This window comes from Populus euphratica, unplaced genomic scaffold (genome assembly GCF_000495115.2).
Source record: "Populus euphratica unplaced genomic scaffold, PopEup_1.0 scaffold9.1, whole genome shotgun sequence".
NCBI classification, from domain to species: domain Eukaryota; kingdom Viridiplantae; phylum Streptophyta; class Magnoliopsida; order Malpighiales; family Salicaceae; genus Populus; species Populus euphratica.
In genome coordinates this window covers 2,551,971-2,577,028 of record NW_011499857.1, presented here as the reverse complement: position 1 = coordinate 2,577,028, position 25,058 = coordinate 2,551,971, and the positions used below count along the sequence as shown (strand labels likewise).

Here is a 25,058-nt window from a genome sequence, read left to right as displayed (position 1 = left end):
TTTCAACTTAGTTCGAACAGAGAAAATCTCTTTCATTCAGGAGCTATCGCCATTGCCTGTAATCTATTCAACTGTTGTGAACTCTGCCACTGGAATAGCAGTTCCTTGAACAATGATCGGAGAAATCATGGGATTCACTAACTTTCCATTATCATACTTTGGGTTTTTGGTTGTGCTTTTTCTAGGGTGTTTCACAGTTGGCCAAGTGGTCAAGGGAGTGTATTTTAATATACAAAAAATGGCTGTAGAGAACAAGCAAAAGAGTGATTTTATTCAGAATGAGAACACTTCGCAGCTTCCATGCTTTTACAGGACCGTCCACACTTCCTGTGGAAACTCTTTGGTCTTACAGTATTTATGACCTTGCAAATTGGCATAACAAATGAATGAATATTGACAAAAACTCGATGACAAAAACAACAAAGCAGAAAGATCCAGGCAGCAATCAATCCTAGCAATACTAACTTGTCGCCAGTGGATCTTCCTCTTTCGACTCTTCAGTTATCCATTATAGTATTCAAACCAGAAAGATCCAGGCAGAAATCAATCCTAGCAATACTAACTTGTCATAAATTTTCCTGGTAGTTGATTTACCTGCACCGGATAGTTCAGATGCTGTCAGTAATGATTTGTACTCAAGATAGGTGCACCTGTATGCTCGTGTGTGCAAGGGGAGAACAGAAGTGTGTCGTTCTTCTATCTATAACATGAGAGAAGAAAACATTTGAGGTGGAGGCAGAATACAGAACAAAAATGAACTAATTTTACCCAGCCGGAGATAATTGTTCCTAATGTTCCATTCAAAATCCCAGTGCTTTCTGTCATTTTTGAGAGTCCAATATGCCCATCCAAAGGAAGCTGCACTATAAACCTCAAGTTGTGCTCTACCAAAATCTTGATAAGCTGTCTGAGACGCAGTTGTCACGTTCCACTCATTCACCCATTCCCCTGAAACCAACACAATTCAAAATCACCTAATTAGGTTCAAAAATTCAGATGCACCATTTGTGTTTAAAAAAAAAAAAAGTGGCTTCAATAAATCCATATCATTGTGTTTAAAAAAAAAAGTGGCTTCAATAAATCCATTTGATGTTTACTCAACATAAATAATTCTTATCTATGTTTTGATATTTATAATCGACTCCTTCCAACTGTTTTTCTTTTTCTTTCCTTTCTTTCCACAAGGGGAACAGGATGGAGATCTCGCCTTACCAACAAAAACAAGCGGGCCATTTGCACTGTTCAGAGCCTGTAATTGAGCTGCCCTGCTCTTGTATACAAAATCTATGTTATCCATAGTGCTCATATTAACAAAGTAAGTATCAAAAAGATTGTAAAAATGCAAATCCACAACTAAATTATGAGAGCTTATATTCGCCTGGTAAAGTTCTATTGGATCTGCATTGCCAATTCTTTGGCAAATTATTACATAAGCCGTAGAGGAGTATTTTCGAACAATTTCATAGCCTTGCTTGTAATATGGAACTAAAACTTCCATGGGAACCAAGGAGGAAGATGGTTCATTTAAAAGCTCAATTCCCAGCAAAGCAGGATGTCTTGCATATCTGCAATTCAAATCAATCATTGTGAGGGTTTCATTTAGATGAAGAACTTCATGATAGCATCACTCATGTAAGATAGTTAGTGGAGAAAGAGGAATTCAGATGACCAATCAAAGCACATATATGCATGATACACGGACATCAAACAGTTCAATCTGTGTAATATCATCTTGTATGCATAGGACTAATTATGGATTAATGTAAGGAGTCATAATAAATTCCTACATTCATAGGACTTATATCACGATTGCTTTTATTCAATCTTCCCTTAATTAACATCAATATTATGTAAAAGAAAAGATTGATTATAATTGGAGAACGAGAGTTCTTCAGGAATGAAGTAAGCTGAGTTCATTCAAATCACATATGATGTGTGGCACAAAACATGTAGCAAGGACAACGTGAATGAGATATTCATGTTCGAAGAGCTAGCTTTTTTCCAATTCAAATCTCAAAGATATGCTGCCCTAGCTAAAGTTCAGATTCATGGTGCCTGTGTTTATGGATATTCAATGCAAATAAGTTCCAAAAGTTCAAATGCACTGCAATAATGTGTGTTTTGTTGATGCTGTCTACCCTTCAAAACAAGTCAAATAGTATATAGTCAAGCTCCTTTGAAAAATTACAAAGTCACTATAGACCCAAATGTAGCATCTTTTCTAAGACCGACAAAAGAAGATGGAAGTAACAGATACAACATCTTTTCTAGGACCGACAAAAGAAGATGGAAGTAACAGAAAAGGGGCGGAAGGGGATCCTGCTAAACATAATGAAACATGTAGCAGAAAGGGTAAAATCTGTTATGGCATTCAAGAGTAAACAAGATAACAAGCTTGTGAAGCAAAGCACAAAATAATGCAACAAGTAACTTCAAATCTAGTAACCCTCAAAGTGGAAGAGCAGGAAAACTGATACATAATGTAAAATGAGTTGATGGATGCAAATGACAATGACATCGTAGCGAGCCTGTGAGATAAAATTGAGATTGTGAAGGAACAACATGAGAACCATTTTGAGAATACAGGAGTTGAAAAAACAGAACTTGTACAAAAAAGTTTTTAACACTCACAAATTGAAGATTCCACCGTTCAAGAATCTAAAGAAGAGGTCAATTAGATTGACTTCGTCATGCCCTCTAAATTCAGTATTATAATTGAGAAGATATCATATTTCCTAAATTGTTGAGTAAAAGGTAGCGATCACATAAATGTTACTTCTAGTTGTGCATGTTATTCAAGTTCATGTAGTGTTTGCTACAACTGCTTCAACTCATCCAAGCTCACGGTCAAAGTACCCAGGGAAGAATGATGGAGATTGAAGAAAGAAATAATAGGGATAGTATTTTAAAGTTATATGATTATTCATGGCTTTTAGCATTACTAAGGAATATCAGTATTCTATTTAATAGTTAGAATTGGAAAATAGTTTTTACTTATTTAGAAGGATTTCCTATTCTTATTAGCATTTCTATTAGGACTTAATGTTCGGTGCCAATAAATAATCACTTTAGCTAAACATTCAATGATTTTATCTAATAAATGTTAAGCATAGAATGTTATGATGATATGAATATTGATTGATCAAGTAAATTGAGTTTTTTCAGAGAAATGCTTCCCTTGAGTGTTTGTCCTTGTATTCATTAATTGGTTCTGCATCACATTCACACACCCTCTCTCTAACCTCACACTCTGTCTCAAGCATTGCAACTTACTATGCTTGTGGCAACATCCCCTCCTTGGGAATAATTCTTCTATCATTCTTGAACATGACAACTCAAAATTGCATATTATATCATGTTTCTTAGCTGTCCGAACTAAGCACACCAATTTAAATGCCGCTTAAAGACAACATATCTATGGACATTGACCAACAGCCATCAAAAGTTTATTGATATATTTAAAGCTTGTACAATTGAAAACCTGGTAGGCAGTGGATAATAAACAGCATGTCTGGAAATGTACCTGGAAGCTAAAAAGTCAATAACATCCAATGTCTTTGAGACATAATCTGGAGAGGAAGGCCAGCCCGTTGTGCCATCTCTACTAGCACTATGTTCCGCCCCATTTTGGGAGCCAGGAGCCGCATGAAGGTCAACTATACATTTTATATTATAGGCTCTGCACCACATTTTTCAGGCACATATTAGACAGAAACGAGTTCAAGTTGCTAATCTTGCAAACAGAAATAAAGAAAAGCTACACCTACTGTGCCCATGAGAATGCATTATCTAGAGCTTCCAAACATCCCCCAATAAAAGGAGCAGGTGGATCAGGATCAAAAGCAATCCACCAGCCAACAGGAATCCTCACAGTATTTATCCCATGTCTATATAGAAAATTGAAATCGTCCATAGTTATAAAACTATTTCTGTGTTTCTGCATCCAAAAGAAAAACCTATTACATAGACAAAATTAAACCTCGTGGCACTATCAATTAGTATCCATTACTTTTTCAAAGCCAAAACTCACTTTAAAAAAACATACACTGTGTGAAAATTAAATGTTAGATAATTGTTTATCATCAACCAAAAGAAAAAAAAAATTGAATTATACACTGACATAGAAAAAGAAACAATACACCTTCAGAACATCCTTAGCCTGATGACGTCCATATCCATTTGCAAGCTGGTAATCTCCATGCAAGTCATTTGCCACTATCATCATTTCGAATGTAGCTGCATTATCATCCCATCCTGGTTTCCCTGGATAGTCTGCTGTCAGCAGATTTCCTACTGTAACCTAAAAGAGAAATATATGCTATCACGAAATAGCATTAAAACATTCATATATCAAGGAAATTGTGCACGGCAATCTAGAATTTCATTTAGCTTCATCCTTTTGCACTTTCATAATTGGCATAATAGACATGAATAAGGTTTTTAGGTGGTCATGTATTGTAGGAGTGATGCTAAGCATTAAGAAAAAACTTCAAGAATACACATGAGCCATTAGACTAGCAGGAACCACCATTGGGTCCCACAATAAGATCATGATGCAATGGCTCAAAGTCTTCTTGAAGTTTTTTCTAGTTGTTTTCACTTATTATTTATCATTTCTTATAACTGCACAGATGACTGATAGACAAAGAAATCAACAGCTCATGCCACAATAAGATCACGAGCAAGTGCGCGCACAGACAAATGAAAAGGCCTGCTCCAGAGAGAGACAAAAACTGCATAGTGAAAACTATCCACTTCAGTGCAACTGATTGTCAAAGCAAGAATTCCGTTTTTCAATTTGTTTCCTGAAATCAAATGTATATACCTGCAGATAGGCCCCGGTAATAAGTTTTATGTGAACTTGATTGTTGTTATTCCTTTCAATGTAAAATATTTCCCCTTCTGAAGGTGAGTTTGCTGTGGCAGAAATGGAGCACCCTTCACCATAACATGCTAGAAAATAGCCTTGAGAGGTGCGAAGCTGAAATTCTGATGCAGAAACCCTCCACAACTGCAGGCATAGTCTCCACATCAGAAAAAGGTTAATGCTTCAAAACCATCAAGCATTGATCTGCAAGCTAAACATCAGAATATGAACTTAAACTAGATAAATAAAAGTGAGATTGCACAAGAAAAGGTTGTGAGCTGATGGCGTGAAACTTAAGAACTTCAAGATCTAAAATTCAAATCATGAAATCAGTAAATTGTTATAATGCCTAGCAACACTTTCCATTTAGTGGATTTGATACAATGTTAAAAAACAAAAAGGCATGCCCACATTTAATGATATATCATTAAATAAACTTTGGGAATAAATTTTAACAAATTGCAACCACAAATCCTAATCAACTAGCCATAAATTATATCTGTGATTTATATAAAAGCAGATCTTAACATGCTAAAAAAAAAAAACTTGATATTGTGTGCATTGATAATACCACACATTGTAAGGAATTCAAAGGAATGGTAAATGAAATGAAGAGGTGTTCACTAGATGTACAGAGCAAAGTTATCCACTAAAGTAAGCATAAACAATTTGGTTTGTCATTTCACCTTAAAAGTTTCCCACGAAAAAGCAAGGCCACCTTAAAAGTTTCCCACGAAAAAGCAACATCCCTATCCACTGTAACACCCATACCACCTCCATTCTCTGCACTCACATACTTGTGCGACGAAACTGACATGAAACGAACCTCAGTGCCATCCTACAGTTAACACATTGGCAAAAAGATGCATTGACAGGCAACCCAGAAAAGAAAAATATATGTATATATATACAAATCCAAAACTTTGAAAAAAAGCTCACAAGCATGTCTCCGTTGGGAATGGCATCAAAGAGTGATGGCTTGATCCAGCCTTCAATCACCAGCCAACCTCCCAAGTTCACTCCCCGGACTTTAGAATTGCCTCTTAATCCCTCCACTTTATTCAGGCAAGGAATTAAAAGGTAAGAAATTCAACAATTAGCAAGCTCAAAACAAAACAGGCTCACCTGAGTATGCTCTGGAAAACAGCAGCCATGAAGAAAGTGCAAACGCAAGAACCCATTTACTAAAACCAAGTTCCATCAAGAATGGAATGTAGGTCCATGCCAGAATCAATAAGGCCAAAATATAGTGTCCATCTGATCTGGAACATGAAAAGGAATAGCCCACTTAAGCGAATCTTAGTTATCCCTTCCTTATCACTCAATTAATACCAAATTCAAAATTGGAAACAAGCATCATGCACATAATAGGTTTTCCCTTTTCATTATCTTTCAAAATTCGTTAAGAAAAAAGAAGAATGATTCTGGATTTCAAAACAACAAAAAGGGACGCGTGCCAATGGAAAAGAAGAGAAAAGAACATGGAGATACTTTCAGCTTGGTTGTGTTGGAATGGGTTTGTTTAGTGGTGGTGATGCTAAGGGAGCGGGAGCGATCACGAGAAAGAAAATGGATAAGGTAACTTTTTCCTGGAACATCGTATCAAATGTAAACAGAGGTGCTGTTATCCCGAGACAGTTGAACTTGGCTTGTGAATAAAAATATTAATTTAGTTCGAATTCGATGAATAGTCGAAATTAATTAAAAATAAAATATAAATAGTTGTAATTTGATATTACATATTTCGTCTGTTTTCGTGGTTTGGAAAGTTTTAAAAAAAAATTGATTTTTTATTTTAAATTATTTTTACTTTTTTAGATTGTTCTGAAATGTTGATAATAAAAATATATTATTTTAATATATTTTTAAATAAAAACATTAAAAAAATTATCTCTGTTATAATGCCAAACAATCTTATAAATTGGTTATTGAATCATTTTTTACACTGTGATAAATAATTTTAAAAAAAATAAATAGGTTAGCTTTTTCAAAATATTTTTTAACATAAAAAATTATAACTACAAGTCAAAAAATTTATGTATATATTCAATTAAATAAATTAAAATTTAAAAAAAAAATTATTAATGATAGCAAGAGACTAAATTGGAGAAATTATAATGAATGTGGATTAAAATATTTGACATAATATATTATATATTTGGTTGTATTTAATAATTTTATTTATTATAATAAAATTTTTATGTAATTAAACAATAATAAAAATAAATATACATGGAAAATAAATAAATAAAATCAAATAAAAAATTATGTAAAGTTGCAAGTATTATAATAAAATATTATTATCAAAACCATGTAAAACTAAATGATATTTAACTAAATATTAAATTAAAAAAATAAGATAGGAATGCCAATATAAATATCTAATCTTGAAATACATGTATAACTTCAATTGTATTCAATAAATCTATTTTTTTATGACCAATCTTATTTAATAAAAAAAAAAACATGTAGGGGTAAAGTGAGTGGATAAAATTAAATAAATAAAATTAAAGAAGGTTACATTGAAAGACCCCACTTTGACATAAAAAATGTTGGAATCTTACCAGTATGAAATAAAAATTAAATCACACTTTATTAGAAAAAAATCATAAAAGCAGGTTAAAATAAAAAAATAAAATTTTAATTAAAACTCAATATTTAAAAATAAAATAAAATAAAATGATCAAAAAAATTTAAAAACAAAAAAATAGAGCCTATATACGTGGCCCTGGCTTGGGTGGTCTTTTTCTCTTTTTTTTTTTTATAGGGCAAATGTTTTTTAAAATAAAAACATGGGATGCATTGCTTGTTGACATGGTTTTAGGTGACTAGAAGGTCTCGTAAATCTTAATTTTCAATTTGTTTCTTGACCAAAACATTTAAAGAACAACTTATACATCTTGAGAAAACTTATTCATACCTTTAAATAACTAAAAATAATTAATCCGGAAAAAATTAAGCTTAACTCTACTTTCTTAACAATGTTATAAACAAAGAATACATACTTGAAACTTCTTTTATTTAATAAAACTTGTTAATATCAAAATTAATTTTTTTATTGTGATAGTTGATATTTATAAAAACTCTCTCCTCGACCAAAATGTAGCAACTTTCCCTCTCGTCTATTAAAGTATGGATTGAAAAATTAAAAAAATAAAGTTATATGTCGTAGTTTAATTTTTGAAATGTTAATACACGGGAGCTATCATTTAAAAAACAAGAGCATCAAAATAATTTTTTTATAGTATTTTTAAAACTGCCACTTATTTACTTCTTATTTTACACTTCGGTCAAGTTCGTTTGAATTTTGCCCCTCCTTGACAATTCTTGACATATTGGTTGTGAATTTTAGCATAAAAATAATGAAATTAAAGATAAATAAAGTTTAATTATTAATTTTTAAAAAAAAATATTAACATAAATTGTTGCAGTGAAAACCATATGGTTTAAAGTATCTTCTAATATTTAAAAATTTTATATAAGAATAGTAAATAAAATGTAAATGTTATCAAATCTAACTTAAAATTCAATTAAGTTTGAATCAATACACCTGCATAAGAAATATTTTTATTGGATATAATATACACATACTTCAACATTAATATTATGCACATATATAGTGTTTATAATTTCAAAATAATAAAAAATAATGAGAATTTCACTTGAATTGAGACTGACACGAGCTGTCTTTAATAGGTAAAATATTTATAATTATTTGTTATCCTTGCCAAAAGGGAGAGGATTTCCTCGCATGCAATAAAAAATGGTTTAAAAATGTTATAGTTGTATTTTAAAATATTTTTTATTTAAAATATATATTAAAATAATATTTTTATTTTAAAAAATTATTTTTAACATCGACATATTATAAATTTATTATAAATTTTACTTTACTGGATTGATAAAACTACTAAAAATATATCTAGTAATTGTTTTAAACACAAGCTTGAACCAAAAAGGTCATTTAATAAAAATATGGAAAATAAAATCTTGAACTGATAACTTATTTTTACCTGATCAAGCTAATCCAAGATTTTTGGTTTGATTATAAACCGAATAAAAAATAATAATTTGACTTGAAAATAATTCAAAAATAAAATTAAAGCAAAAAAATAGATTGAACAACTGAAAAAACACACAAATTAAAAAATTATTAATCAAAATAAATGAAATGCAGATAAAATAAAGAACACCAGATATAAAACCTGACAACATAAATTATAAAACATACTAGATTTGATAAAAAAAAAAATACATGTATGTTTAAAATCATGTAAGGTTCAATAATCTAATATTCATTTACTTCAATTTAAATATCATGAATTTTTTAAAATAGATTTTGATTTTAAATTAAAATTCCATGATTAAAAACTATTAAAATCATGTTACTGATGCAAATAAACACCAAATTATTGGTTAATCATGCATAAATAAGGATTTTGTGCAAAGAAATTGATCAATTTATCCAAATAAAAAAGCTAAAACAATGTTCGTTATAATAACACAAAGAACATTGTCCATAAACTAGGATTGAGTAAAACAACTAAGAAACTAATTAAAAAAATAAAATTAAAATAAAATCATAAAAAAAATTAATTAAAATATATTTTAAAAATTTATATTATATTCGGTTTGGTTCAGTTTTAATTCAATAAGCTTGAAATTAATTCAACCTTAACAAAACTAGTCTATTTTAAAAAATATATTATAAAATCATTTTTTAATTTTCAATCTTAATTTAGCAGTACCATCCTCATCCTTACTCTTTGACAAACAAGTTGCCCTCCAAACTTTCACAAGCCATAACTCTTAAGTCTCAACTTCTCACTCACAACTTGATAAAAAAATATCTCTTCATCGCTATACAAATTTTTAAGGCTAGATGTAGTTGTTTAACAAAATCAAATTAATAAATCTTTAAGCTGTAACTCTTATAAATTAGTAGTTTAGTAGACTTTCAACGAGGCTTCAATCTTTATTTTTAAATATAATCCCTGTAAACCAGTAGGTTGACAACCATCTCCCTTTTCCTATACAAGCATGTCACACACTACACCTGACTTTAAAATTTAGCAAACCAGTCACCTTCTTGATTTTCTTTCCCACACTTGATCTTGAATCCTGTTAGGCTAGGTGTGATGTTTTTTTTCAAACTCTATTTTTAATTTTTTAACATATGTTATGTGTATTTTTGAAGACTAAAGCCTTGTCGAATAATATTTTTTTATATGGTATGTCATTGCTAAAAATCAGATTAGATTGGTATAATTTTTATTTTTCTTAATGCTAGTGCAGTAGAATCAAGATTCAATGATGTTTTTTTTTTATAAACAATTGAGATTTTAGATGTCAGAGATGGTTTTTTATTTAATAAATAGAAAATACGAACCAGATATAAAAAAGAACTAAACAAATGATTCGGTATTTTGATTGTAACTTTGATAAATATATGGAAATACCAGGTATATTGTGAGTTCATCAATTATTTAATGTCCTTTCTTTATTATCAAAGCCATATATATATTCACCATCCTGCTAATATAATACCATCAATTTCATGCCCTTGTTTTCATTGCTTGGGAATTCATACTTGTGTAGAGAATATGCCCGAAATCAGGAAGACAAAGTCTGGGTGAGAAATTTAAAATGACAGCTCATGTGTTGCGCATGTTATATGCTCGCATTACACCAGAATAGGCGACAAGGGAGAAAAAGTAAAATTTCATTTTATCATGTTAATCGAACCAATACCTTCAGAAAAATAAGTACAATTAGAACATCCGGGGGGCTTATAGAGAATTCTAGTTATTAATACAGCTGAAAAATAGTACGGTAAAAAAGAGTGTATTCATAAATATGCAAAATTAGCGGTATTTATTTATTTATTTTATTTTTACTTTTAACATGCCCATCTGAATATTTTGTAAAACTTGAAAAATTGTTATAGATATGGAACAAAATATAATTCACAACTCACTTCTTAAATATTAAATATTCTTATGATGTTATATCTCACTTCTTAAATATTAAATATTGTTATGATGTTATATCTTCTAGAACTTGAATAAATAGTTGAAGTTTGGTAAGGATATACCATTATTTTGCTTGTAGAGGTTTCATGTATATGCTGTTACAACTTAAAGATTTGATGCAATTAAGTTTTAAAATTTATAATTCAATCTTTAAACTTTAATTTTTTTTAATTAAAATCTAAATTTATTTCAAAAATTATTTTTTCTTCTAATTAAGCTCTCAATAAATTCAAATAAATCTTGTAGAACTCCAATTGAGTATTTAAAGATCTAATTTTAAATTTATTTTCTTAAATTAAATTTTATTTACTAATAAAGCTTTCATTTATTGAAAATACACCGTCAAAATTTATAATCTTGTATATTTTAATCTTTCTCAGCTAGTTTTTGGCAAATTCCAAGGCACTCTAATGTGTTTTTTTCATTAATATAATTTTTACTTTCTTAAAATATTTTTTATTTTGCATAACAACATAAAACATAAAAAAAAGTATAGAAGAATAAGAATAACATCTTGAAAAAAGTAAATACATGCAAAATAATTTAATAAATGCCTTTATTAAAAAAACTAAACAAATAAAATAAAAAATCACAAAGGAGGGATATTAGGTGAAACATAAAATTAAACAAAAAAAAAGGGTTTCAATTAAATGAAAACCAAAACTAGAATATAGTTTAGGCATAACAAAAGTATTAAAAAAAAAAAGAAAAAACAAGTGACTCAACTTTAGCCTTAATCAAGTTTAATAAGTTAGTTTTATTTTAATTATATAATAAAAATTAAATAAATAAGTTAACAAATATTTTTTTAAATACCATTATAAGTTGAAAAAAATTAAAATAAAAAATTGAATAAAAAATTACAAAAATATCAGCTCAAGTCAATTTAGGTCAATGACAGACATGTAATTTAAATAATAAAAATTCTTTACATCTTGAATGATGAGATCAAGATAACTTAATAGAAAATAAACTAAAAAAAACCACAAAGCCAATACTTTTTTAAAATAATTAATGTCAAATAAAGAAATAAAAAAATGTTGGCTCAAATTAAATTTTTAAATTTATGAATAGGGTTATTAAACTGAAAACACCATACAAGAAAAATATATAAAGCCTAACCTAACAAATTAAACATTGAAGGAGGGGATTGAGATAAAAAATTAATTACATAAAAAACATAAAAGTTAATAACTAAAACAATAAGGTGAAAATTAAAATAAAAAGTAAATTAGAGGTTAAATTTAAAAAAATAACTATAAAAAAAAGAAGTATCAAATTTGAAAAAAGTAATACATCATAAACTTAAATTGAATAATAAAATTGAAAATTAATAAATTTTTTTATTAAAAAAAATTAAATTAAAAAAATTATATATCTTAAATTAAATTTGAATGGATAAATTAAAATAAAAAATATTTTTGTAAAAAATTTAGAAATAAATAAATATTTAATATTATATTATTGCTTTGTAAACTCCATATGATTGCATACATTGAAATAATTATATCAAGTCTTGAATTAGAATTGGAAGTGATAATTTTTTTGATAAATTAATTTTTTATAAAAAAATAATCAAATTATTTTTTTATAAAAAATAAAAATCAAATCATAATCAATTTAAATTTAATTATTTTAAAGTAAAAAATAATTTAAATTGATTTAACTGAGTTTTTTATAAGATGGCTCGTGTTTTTTAATTCAAGTTTGATTTTTTTTTAATTTAAAATTTTTAAAATTAAAACTGAACCGTTGTATGAATTTTTTAAAAATTTCAATCGATTTAATAATTTTTTTTTCATGATCTTGTTTTGCAGTTTTTTTTTTAAATTGTTTCCCACCAGCTATTTGAATAACTCGAAAGTTAACTAGTGAATAATTTTACTGCGAAGCCCAGAACATACATCGAAGTCCTGCTATTCATTAATTACTAATTTACTATCAATTAAATAAAATGAAAACGTATAGTCGAAGCCATATTGACACCAACAAAAAGCAAAAGCCCTCACTGCTTCTCCCGCAAAACCCTAACACCAAAAAGCTAATCAATGGAATTCGACGAGATTGAGTATCTGGAGAAAACAGTAGAGGAAGCGGAAGATCGAGACGATACGAGGAAGAAGAACAGCAGCAGTAGCAAAAAGAGAAACGGAACCGAGAGAAGTTACAGGAAGCGAGACGTCGGTGATGAAGATATCGACAACGACGAGGACCGAAATGCAAACAAATTGCTAGCTGAGGACGAGAATGGTCGCGATCGCCACCACCGTAGAGACCGAGATTTAGATAGAGATAGAAGTAGCAGACAGAAAGATAGAGAGAGAGAGAGGAGAGAGAAGGAAAAGGAGAGGGAAAGGAGAAAGAGGGTGAGAGAGGAGGAGAGAGAGGGGAGAGATAAAGATAAGGAGAAGGAGATAGAGAGGAGAGAGAAGGAGAGTGAGAGGGAGAGGGAGAGGGAAAAGAGAGAGAGGGGGGGAGAGGAGGGGAGAGAGAGGAGAGAGCGCAGCAGGAGCAGGTCGAGGAGGTATGAAAGTGATAATCGTGAGAGGGGGAGAGAGAGAGAGATTGATGCGAGAGAAAGCAGGTGATGATTTTTTTTTTCTTTTCTTTTTCCTTTTTAATTTTCTTTATAGCTTAGATTATGGGATTCGATGCTGTTATTTTTAATTTTTTATCGTATGGTTCTAGGAGTTGATTAATGTTTTGTCCTCTAGAAACTGAATTTTGATATCCAACGGGAGAGGCAAATGGTTTATGACAAGGCTTTGGTTTTGAGATGGATTGTTAATAGATGTTATTGTCCCCTGTAAACCCAAGGCGGGATGGATGCTTTCTCGAGGTTTTTGATGAGGAATCTGCTGCTTCCTATGAGATTTCTTTTCTTCTTCCTTTGCATTCCATGTGAAAGGGGTGTGAATTGAATTTGGAATATTTTATCACATGGATTGAAATGCATATGCTATATCAAATGAAATAAGAACTGGGGTTTTTAAATTTTAATTGAAGCTTTGTTCCAAATTTGAATCAAGTTTTGTTTGATTTTGTTTACATGGAAATTGGTTGTTGCTTTGTGTTGAACGATCTTGCTGTACATATATTAGTATTTAACTATCCTCGTTAGAAATAATATTGAAAAAAGGCTAGCATTTTGGTGTCACTATAGCTCGTCCTCTATGAAATTACTATGGAATTGGCTTGAAATTTGTATTTTTTTCTGACATCATAGCACTGATTTTTCTTTTCAGTTATAAGAATGTCGATGCCTGTTTATTAATCTTATGAATTTTCATCTTTTATAAAAATTGAAACTTTGAAAGTGTTTCGGGTGCCAGGAGATTTAAAGAAAAGAAAGAAGTGGTGGAGCCTGAAGCTGATCCAGAAAGGGACCAAAGAACTGTTTTTGTGTACCAGGTTCATGGTTTGCTCTGCTATTTTATGATTATTAGTCATGGAATCATAGATATATCGTGGTTCCATTTTTTTCTCACACTGTTGCTGTTCTGTTCCCATGGATTTTTGTGATGACAGATGCCTTTGAAGGCGACAGAGAGAGATGTGTATGAATTCTTCTCGAAAGCAGGCAAGGTTAGTGGCATTTTTTTTTTTATATGTATAACACAAGAATAGTTGTATATTTCTGGATTTTATAAAATCTGTACGTAACCTCATTGTGCTCTTTTCAAGTTTATTTATTGACTTTTTTTTTGGATTAAATTTCACAACCCATCCTATGTTTTGGATCTAGTTTTTCTTTGCCTCCTATACTTTGAATAATTTTACATTCTATCCTTGACTCTGTTAGGTAGCCTGTTAATTTTTTTCTAATTACCCTGATTGCCAGTGTTTATAACAGCTAGGCATTTTATCAGGTCTCTCTCTCTCTCTCTCTCCCCACACACACACACACCCCTTAATGAACATATTTCTATCTCTCATTTCTCTTTTCCTTCAATTTTAAAAACTCACAAATTCATCTGTTGATTACCAATAAACAATATTCCTTTGGTAGGGACAAACACAAAAACAGTAAGCCCAATTTTAGCATGTAAGTTGGTTATTCTTGTTAATTCCTTTCTCTCTTTCCACTTAAAGTCTTGAAATTGGATTCTATTTGGTTTGTTGGTTTTGACTGTTGATATTTCTATCTCGCCTTTTTTTTTCTGCATTGATTTTACAAAACACAATCAATATATTTTTTGTACAAATGGATCATAACATGAACGATTTATCTAGCAACACAATGATTTGAGTTTTAAAAGCCAACCATGGATTAATTTGAACAGGTTGTCATATAGTAGTACTTGGAGGGCCAACTTAAACAAATTTTCAATGATTCAGCACATCAAGATTTAAGCACACTTGCATCCTTAGGTGCCTTTTATACTCTCATCAATGCTATGAGCTTGCTCATTAAAGAGTAGCTTGAGGAAAATGCTCCTAATGAATATATTGTCCAAATCAATTCCAAAAAAAAAAACCCACAAGATATATTTTCCCAAACTATATTATGAGTTTCCAAACCCTGATTGCATTTGCTTTTGGTGGTGGTAATAACACAACATACTCCAAAAACATCCTGGTTAATTTAATATAATTTGCTAAAAATTAAACTTTTTAACACTTGACTAACATCCCTTGGATGCAAAGTGCAATTAAATTGAAATTACAGGATGACAAATGCAAAGTTCCTAAATAACAGATAGTACAGTGAAACTGCCTTCAAAACACAGGATGATTTGTGAAATTAACTCCTTTTTTTTCCTTTCTGTGTATAAAAATTATATGGATTTGTTGCCTGATAAACTGCTGAGAAGAATAGGAATGTATGTTAATGAAATGCCTTTGCGTTTTTCAGCTTCAGTTACAAGTAGTGTAATGACTTTCTTGTCTCATCTAGATGTGGGATGAGTCAAAAGGTGTGCATGCATGAAGTGAATTATCTTGGTATTAAGGAGTGGTGTTGTCCCATATGCTTGTGTATTTTTGGAAATTCAAACAAGATGCTCCAGATAACATCATAATTGTAGAACTATGTTTTTCTGTCAGCGATTCATAATTCAAATGAATGCAGAACTTCTCGTTCAACTTATTCCTCTTTCATTTCAGCAACTTCTTCCTCAGTTGCCGGAGCCTTGATTTCTTAGCCACTATTTTTTCTCTATCAAACTCAAACACCAACAACTAGATTACCTTGTAGGATACAAAAGTAGTTTACATGATTAGACTAATCTTAGCAATGCAAATGCCTTCTGATAGGTGTTTTGTTATGTAGTTTGAATTTCTGAAATTTCTTTGCACACTGCAATTTTTTGCTCTGTTTTAAAATTTGATTTGAAATTAGTTTTCCTTGATTTTTCAGGTCAGGGATGTTCGATTGATAATGGACAGAAATTCAAGGCGGTCAAAAGGAGTTGGGTATGTGTGCCTTTCTGTTTAAACATCAAGATGATTCTGCACTTCTTCTAAAGTAACTGTTAGCATATTTATTCGAAGAATCAAGTTTAACTGTATTCTTAAATGCAATAGCAATGCGATAATGATGAGGGATGATGGGAATACCTTGCACTCATGTTTAATCAATTCATTCAGCGCACTCAAGGTAGATGACATAAACCTAATTTTGTTTTATTCCAATTTTCTTCTTCTGAATATTTTGTAAGTAAAGAGACCTGATTATGAACGATGTATAATTGGTCCTGGATTTCAATATTGGTGCTCCCATTCTGTTTTAATGTTGATCCTTTATGTCTGGATAGTTTGGTTTTGGCAGCCATCTTTCTTAAGAAATTATGTTAACAAAAACTTGGTTTTTTTAAAAACATCTAAATTTTTTATTGATGAGCCATTGGTTGGAGCATTGATTGATTTGTTTATGATTTTGGGGTTTTTGTGCACAAACATGTATCAAAGTGGAGACCACTGCTAACTTTTTTTTTTTTCATTCAAAGTCATCTCTTCTCTCCTTGATCCTCATGGTACACAATGTGTTCTGGTTTTGTATATTTATTCTGATGAGTTGACATTTTATTTCATGGGACATCAGATTCACTGAAAGAAACTCAGCTTGAGCTCTCTGCGTGCAGTTTTTGTTTTCCTTCATCTATGTGCTGTGTGCTTTGTTCGTTTGATTTCTTCTTCCATTTCGTTTGTTCTGACTAGTTATCTGCCCTGGTGTAACTGCAGGTATGTTGAATTCTATGATGCAATGTCTGTGCCAATGGCAATAACTCTTTCAGGTCAACTGCTTCTTGGACAACCTGTAATGGTTAAGCCTTCTGAGGCTGAAAAGAACCTCGTTCAGCCTAGTGCTTCAGGCGGTGGCACAGGTGGTGTTGCTGGACCATTTGGAGCAGTTGACAGAAAACTATATGTTGGGAATTTGCATTTTAACATGACAGAAATGCAGCTTAGACAGGTAATATGATTGGAGAGTTCATTTGGTTTATTGTTCATTATGACACAAGTTCACTTTTACTTTTGTAATAATCAATTTTGTTTATTAACTGGGATAAGCTGTAACATAATAATTATGCAGAGAGGCATTTATGCCCAATAAATCAGAGAAATTGCCATTCCACCGCAACAATTTAAATGAAAATTAATTTTTTGGCATCACTTTCTCTGAACTACACAAGTAATCATTTAATATCAGAAGTAACTTTCTTAGTTTCCCTTCAAATCAACCACTAAAATTTGGGCACGTTGACCTTATCTTTCCACTGTTAAATATCTGTTCTGAATTGCATCATTGGTATTTGCAAGTTTTTAGCTAAGCTAGTGCTAAATTGGAAAAGGAAGTTTAGGATGCCTGTAGAAGAAATTTGAGAAGCTTTTGGTGAACGACCTCTCGCTGTATAGACTTGGACTCACTACAGATTCATGAACTCTAGGAGGATCATTACTGATGCTGCTGAAGGAAGCGTTACTTGTTACCAGCCCTTGTTGTTGAATTAACAGTCAATGACTCCCTTAGCTTTTATGGTTTGTTTTGCATGAATTTTGAAGTGCACAGGTCTTGTATTATGCCTAGTTAGTTTCCTGGACACAGATGGAGTTTTTTTTTTTTTAATTGTTAGACAACTAGTACTTCCAATTATTAAACCGTCCTCTTTCTTTCACAAATTTGATCCAGCTACATAACATAATGTCTTACTTTTGTGTTACTCAGCTTTTTGAACCATTTGGTATTGTGGAGCTTGTGCAACTGCCTCTTGACCTTGAGACAGGACAATGCAAAGGTTTCGGATTTGTTCAAGTCGGTGATGACTTCTTGTTGATTGCAATATATATTTGAACTATTTAATCATTCACATTTGTTGATTGATTAATTCATCCACTCTCCTACAGTTTACTCAACTTGAAGATGCTAAGGCTGCACAAAATGCTTTGAATGGAAAACTGGAGATTGCGGGTCGAACTATTAAGGTATGCCTAAGTTTTTGTAGCTCATACTAGGTTTCTCTTCATATGTTTTATATATAACAGTGGTTGTTGTCAGTCAACTATTTGTCTTTGCTGCCTTAACTATAAATGAGTTTGACAGTGTTGGGGTCTGTAATGAATTGTTTGTGTAAGTATAGGTTTCATCTGTTACAGAACATGGCGGACAGCAAGACAGTGGAGTGAAATCTGCCGACTTCGACGACGATGATGGGGGTGGATTGGTGAGTTAAATGTTGCTATCCATTGTATGAGTGAGCTTGAACTTGCATGATCATTGACAAAGAATGACTTTATTTATTTATTCTTAGGGGGTGGGGAGGGGGTTGTAATCCCCTATTATTTATCAAGGATGATGGTTTACATTAAGTTCTTGAATTTACAATCCTGTAAATCAAATAATGAAAAAAAATGCACATGAAAATTATAGAGTAAATTACCCAGAATAATTTTCGACAAGGCCGTGTGATTTGTTTTTTGGGGGGTGGGGTAGGGCAAGAGAAACGAAGTATTGTGAAAGAAGGGAATAGGAAAAGGCCAAAAGATGTGGTTTTACTAATGAAACTGTTGAAACTTCATATAGGATTTCAATGTTATAAATCATGGCTTGTTTGCTCATTGTATTGGGTTTTGTTCCTAAGCTTTATTGTTGTGTTATAAATTACCCAGAATAATTTTCGACAAGGCCATGGGATTTTTTTTTTTGGGGGGGGTGGGGTAGGGCAAGAGAAACGAAGTATTGTGAAAGAAGGGAATAGGAAAAGGCCAAAAGACCTGGTTTTACTAATGGAACTGTTGAAACTGTTTTTCACTTTAGTATGGTACACTTTGTTGTTATGATATTATGACTAAAGCTGGCACAGCATGATACTATTAGGATGGTGATTAGTTTAAAACCTTTTTCATGGAACCAAAGTTCTGTGATGTGGACAACTAAGGAAGCCAAAATTTTCTTTTCATAGACAATGAGTATTTCTGTAATTTCTTGAAATTCTGGAAAGTTGTCAGAGATTTTCTATTTGATATTTTATTGGTCCTGATTAATTAGCTTATTAGTTTTTTCCCATTCTACATAGACTTATTATTTTCTTAGGAATCCAAGTCTTTATTGGATTTGAACTACTAGAACTCTATAAATAAGCACGTAGTCTTTCAATATTTTAATGGAGTGTATGGATAAAATTCTAGCAATTTGATTTTGATTGGGTGACTCAATCTCTTCTAGGTGTGAAGCGTCAGTTTTTCTATCCTCTAGGTGTGACTCCTAGAGGCCCTATTAGTGTCACTCTAATAGTTTGTACAATTCCCAGCAGAAATCCACTTCAATACATCTCTAAACAGCCTCCAAAAGTCAGATCCAGAACAGCTCCTAAGCTGTCCTGCATCAGGATGTTTTCTGTAACCTTTTGCGGTTTTTGCATCTATTGAAGATGTGTAAGATAAATGGGAAAGAGCAGGTGTATATATGTACAGTTAGTGATGTACTAACATGGAGATGAATCAAATTTGGTCACTATTGTGCTGGATGTTGAGACAGACTGTTAAACTTGCCTTACTGTCATGCAATCCTGTTATCTTGTAAGCATCGACATTTACAGATTGCATCTTGCTGTTTTGTTACCACTACTTAATGAATGTGATGGCTTCCACAGGACTGTAACCCCTGCAATAAAATATCTCGGCTGTTTTAATGTTTTTCCTAATCATCATCATTTTACAATCACATACTATATGTGTGTACATTAAATTTAACAACTATAACATCTTGAGTGGTTAGGTTTTCATAGGTCTCCATGTTTTTCTTTTCCCAAAATGGAATTAACTTGTTAGTAAATTTACTGATTATTCTATTATCTGAATGAGGTATAGATTTTCATGAACTCAATGGTGTTCATTGATTGCTTTAGGGTGATTTTTTTTTGAAATATGTAGATCAGAGAGACTTTGCTAAAATTGGTTAAAAATTCATGTCCTCTGTGGTCGTGATAGTTATATAACATAGACAGAATGCTAGCAACCTTATATGAGTATGATTTAAATCATGCTAGGTTTCTCATTTTATGTACACGGATTTGAGATAATTTGTAATCCAAGTGGGTGTTTGTTTTGCATAAAATATTTTATAAGAAAATGTTTTCTTGATTTTTCTGTGTTTTCATAAAATATTTCAAAGCCAACCTATAGTTTATTTGTCAGCTCATGAAATTCCATAAGATAATTTAAGGACAATAATCAGATCACAATATTATCAACTTATTTCAGTCACCATCAATACCCCAGTCCACCACTCCCATCATCATCATTATTCCACTACTATATTGTTGCACCATACTTACCAAACATCATAAATTTGTTTTGTGTAAAGGGCTTTATGGTAAAACATTTTACATTTTTTATGCAAAACAAATGCCCGAGTTAATGCTTTTATTTTCCAGGTTCCCCATCCAAAACTGTCAAATGAATTCTGAATTGACAGAATGAGAAAACTTGTAATAGTAACTGGAGACTCTGGTTTGTACAACAATTTTAAGACACTAAGGTTAATCAAATATGCCAATGCCAATTTGAAAATTTTACTTGCTGGAAATTTTATTTTTTGTGCAACAAAGTTTGATGATTCAGTTATTGTTTTGCTGAGGTTGAAGTTCTTGATGTTATGATTTGAGGGTATGAGGACTAACATAGGAAAGATTGTCAATAGTTGCACTGTTTCTTTTTCTGGCATTTTTAATTTCTCCAAAATTCAGCTGATGAAATGAATTCACTTTTCCCATTCAGGCTTTGAATGCTCAATCAAGAGCATTGCTTATGCAGAAGCTGGATCGGACTGGCACTGCCACAAGGTTTGTCTATCTTGTTTAATTTTGTTTTTTCTATTTAAATATCAGTTCCATAGCCTTATCAAGTTCTGTTTCCAGTATTGCAGGCTCTCTTGGAGTACCTTTGCTAAATGGATCAGCTCCAAATCAACAAGCCATTAGCTTGCCTGTCAATGGGCAAACTAATATTGGAGCAGCAGCATTTCCGGCACTAGTTTTACCTTCCCCTGCTTATGAATCTATTGGGCAACCCAGCGAGTGTCTATTGCTGAAGAATATGTTTGATCCAGCCACTGAGGTTGTGTTTTATTTTTTTTTGTCAGTTCTCCATTGAGCAGTACTGATTCTCATAAAAATGCTGCAGACGGAACCAGATTTTGATTTGGATATTAAAGAGGATGTAGAAGAAGAATGTTCAAGATACGGTCGGGTGAAACATATTTGGGTGGACAAGTAAGTGTACAACACATTGCACTTTATCTGCATTGTTTTTTATAGGTGCTCTGATGGAGAACGAATGGAAGATTTCAACATGTTTGTTTTAGGAAAATTAGATATTTTATTTTATTGCTTTTGTTTTTCATTCACAAGGTCTTGTTATTTTAGGTTATTATGACATCTGGTAGATTAACTTTAATTAAGAGTTTTATTTTGTTTAGAACCATATTCTTTTTGCTTCTTTGTTTTAGGGTTTCATTAGAGTTTCGGTGCCTATATGAGTGTGCTGATATACTTATTGAATGATTATTGTCCTGCGTCTGGTTACTCTTGATTTCCTGTAAAATTCTGGTGACATGGAACTTTCGTTGAGATCTTGTACATGCATCATCACTCACTCTCTCCACCAGAACTCTAATTGCAAGCACTACCAATGGAGTGTATTGCTTACTCAAAGTCACAACCAATTGAGGTTACTGGACTTGACTGCTTCTTAAGCTATTTTTAAGGAAAAAAGGAGAGTGAATATTGGCCTTCCAATGGTATCACATTGTCATGATGTCTACATGTACCCAATCCACTACCCTTTTAGAATTCCATATTTATGGGAATTCTATTTTAAATTGAACCGTGTTGTCTACATGTACCCAATCCAGTACCCTTTTAGAATGCCATATTTATGGGAATTCTATTTTAAATTGAACCGTGTGTCTGCAATCTTTGTACACAGTTTTAGGCTTGCAACTACAGGGTGCTGGTTTGAGTTGAGATGGCCGTACATTTCCATTCTTAACTGTTTATTTGACCTGCAGGAATAGTGCTGGGCATGTGTATCTACATTTTGACAGCATGGAAGCAGCAGCAAGAGCTCAGCGTGCAATGCATATGAGATGGTTTGCACAAAGGTCAATTTTAGCAATTTTCATGGTAATAATTTTCAACTATGCACGATTCGTCTGATTGTCTCTTGTATTTTAGTGACTCTTTAATCAAGATAAAAGATTTTGAAAATACATCATATTCATCTGGGACATCAGCCCAGGCTGAGAGGTTTTGAAAAACCTGCTTTGAATAGAACTTCCAGGTTCCCAGTTTACCCCTGTACTGGCACTGAGATTTTATCTTTGAGCTCTGTAGGCTTCAACTTTTGGTCTGGGTAATAAGTCCTTCAACAAGGCTGCTCGAATGCTGTTTTCAACTTCTTGTTGTCCTGGGCATGTGCATTTCCATAGCAAGAGCAAATTTGCTGAGTATGCCCAAGGTTGCTTTACAGGCAACTTTGCAATACAAATAGAATTCTAAACTGTTCCATTAAGTTTTAAGGAACATCCTTTTCTTCTCCGGAGTGAGAAGTGGTTTTCTTTCCTCTGGAATAACTTCACTGTAGGCCGTGATAAGAGAAATTACAGTGGTTAGAACGTGTTGGCTTTTCATTTTTTTCTGCTGGCCCCCATTATTCATGGTTTGCAGCAACATGTTCTTTTCTTGTACTTGGAAGAAGAATGGAATGCTTAACTGATACTCTTTTAACTTACAAGGAAGTTGGCTTTCTTCTTCCGAGCAGCAAGGGGTTTGCTGCCCTAAGAAATTGCAGAAACCACCAAAGCAACTGTTATCTTTTCATCTTTCCCTGTGTGCCCTCGCTGTTTTTTGTATGCAGCATCATGTCTTTCCATTTTCTCAAAGAATTTGTACGTGTCTGCAGCCAACCCATGAATATGAAGCAAGATTCCAAAATGGAGCTTGAAGGGACAGGTCAGGATTCTTGTAACAGCATTCAGCTTAGTTGTCTTGATATTCTTCTTTCCTGGGATGACAATTTATGCACCCTCATTTTTTGTATACAAAGCTCACATGATATTTGTAAACCCTCCTGTCTGTCTTCCCAAGTTTTCTGACGAAAGAGCAAAATTGATTCTTTACCTGTCTGTCTTCCCGAGTTTTCTTACAAGAAGAGCAAAATTGATTTAATATGCAACTGAAGCATCTCTATCAAATGTAAAGATGCAATGCAGAATTATGCATATTCTTGAGAAATTTTATGGTGTTTGGGTGATATCCTTTTAATTATTCTCTTTGGTTCACTTTGAAGAAAGATATAGATATAAACATAAAAAAAAAATTAGACAGATTTTGTTTTCATTTTTGTTAGTTATGAATTTTATTATACTTTTTCTCTTCTTCAAAGTGAATACCATGATATAATTAATAGAATATCATTAATTAGTTATTTTTTGTGCCTTATAAAATTTAATTTTCCGCTCTAACTAAAGCGGCCTGAGGCTCCATTGGAAATGGATAGAACACATGCTTGACACGTCATCATTATATTAGAAAACTACAATACCTTGTGTCCCCAAGTTTTTAATTTTGCTAGAGGCTACTTTAAAAGCATGTTGTGGTTTGAAAACGAAGGGGGTTTCTACGTATTATTAAAATGATGCGTCTTTATGACTTGGTCAACTTTTTAATAGATTTTGAACTTAATAATCTCATAAAAAATATATAGATATATATCGAACAATTTTAAGAAATTACAAATCATTTAATATATATAAATATATTTATTAAATTATTTTTAGCATGTTACAAATCTCATTGATTAGTTTGCATCATGATTATTAGATAACAAGACTTGATCCAGTTTGACAGGTACTCGGGACCTTGTTGATATAAGGGTTTGATTTTTTTAAGGTTTTGATTATTTTAGTAATGTGATTCTGGTTGGTTGTGTTTTAAAGTGTTTTTTAATTTTAAAATATATTAAAATAATATTTATTTTTAAAAATTTATTTTTAATATTAATGTATTAAAATGATATAAAAATATTAATTTAAAATAAAAATAAAAATAAAAATTTTAAATTTTTTTCAAAAATTTTTTTCAATATCTATAGACTAATTTTAGCAGCTTGTGGCAATTCAGGTTTCGGGTGATCCGTTGGATCAACCTGACAGAACTTTTGATCTTTATTTTTATATATAAATATAAAAAACAAATTTAAAATATTGGTGGAATAAATTGTTTTGGGTGATTGTTCCCAAAAACAAAGCAAATTAACGTACAAATGTTTTTCTTGGGTGGGTGCTTTTCTTTTTATCCCCCTGTCAAGCTAAAAAATTGTTGTAAAACATTAGTATTTAGCCCTGCGTATTTTATTTTTTTGGATGGGTGCTTCCTAAAACAAAGCATCTAAAATGGAGTGGTTTTATTTCAAGAGTCAAAAACAAATTACTATTAAAAATAAATAATTAGTTAGGAGTGTCGTTGCGATTGTTTTATAAATAATTTTTTATAGTTGAAATATATTAAAATGATTCAAATTATAAAAATAAATAAATTCTTTATCTAAATAGTAGGCATTGCCTCTAGGCTCATCATTTTCATTTTATTATTTATTAACTTGTATTAAAGTTTATTATATATATTCCAGAAGAAAATTTTGTTTTCGTGTAGGATGTG

General features: G+C 31.5%; 2 protein-coding genes across 7 annotated transcripts; one reads left to right on the top strand and one right to left on the bottom strand.

Moving 5' to 3' along the window:
- Window positions 1-243: 243 nt before the first annotated feature.
- On the bottom strand, window positions 244-6,480 carry LOC105123797 (probable glucan 1,3-beta-glucosidase A). Of its 6 annotated transcripts, none has more exons than XR_841948.1 (11): window positions 5,993-6,480; window positions 5,807-5,922; window positions 5,586-5,705; window positions 4,826-5,011; window positions 4,142-4,300; window positions 3,768-3,937; window positions 3,524-3,679; window positions 1,213-1,565; window positions 769-948; window positions 467-594; window positions 244-421 (listed from the first exon to the last, which is right to left on the bottom strand). XR_841948.1 is itself a non-coding variant. In XM_011023530.1 (11 exons), the coding sequence occupies exons 2-11, from the start codon at window positions 6,066-6,068 to the stop codon at window positions 518-520; spliced, it is 1,593 nt and encodes a 530-aa protein (XP_011021832.1). In that variant the 5' UTR covers window positions 6,069-6,129; window positions 6,359-6,480; the 3' UTR covers window positions 244-517. The 6 variants fall into 6 exon arrangements, 5 of the variants coding, with proteins under 5 accessions (XP_011021832.1, XP_011021831.1, XP_011021833.1 ...); XM_011023530.1 differs by having other exon boundaries at window positions 244-594; window positions 5,993-6,129; window positions 6,359-6,480; XM_011023529.1 differs by having other exon boundaries at window positions 244-594.
- Window positions 6,481-12,846: 6,366 nt separating this feature from the next.
- Window positions 12,847-23,666, top strand: LOC105123795 (RNA-binding protein 39-like). The gene is made up of 13 exons (XM_011023524.1): window positions 12,847-13,483; window positions 14,232-14,310; window positions 14,428-14,484; window positions 16,259-16,314; window positions 17,083-17,314; window positions 18,068-18,154; window positions 18,247-18,324; window positions 18,480-18,563; window positions 21,118-21,182; window positions 21,258-21,456; window positions 21,523-21,611; window positions 22,409-22,523; window positions 23,302-23,666. The coding sequence occupies exons 1-13, from the start codon at window positions 12,948-12,950 to the stop codon at window positions 23,341-23,343; spliced, it is 1,719 nt and encodes a 572-aa protein (XP_011021826.1). The 5' UTR covers window positions 12,847-12,947; the 3' UTR covers window positions 23,344-23,666.
- Window positions 23,667-25,058: the final 1,392 nt, after the last annotated feature.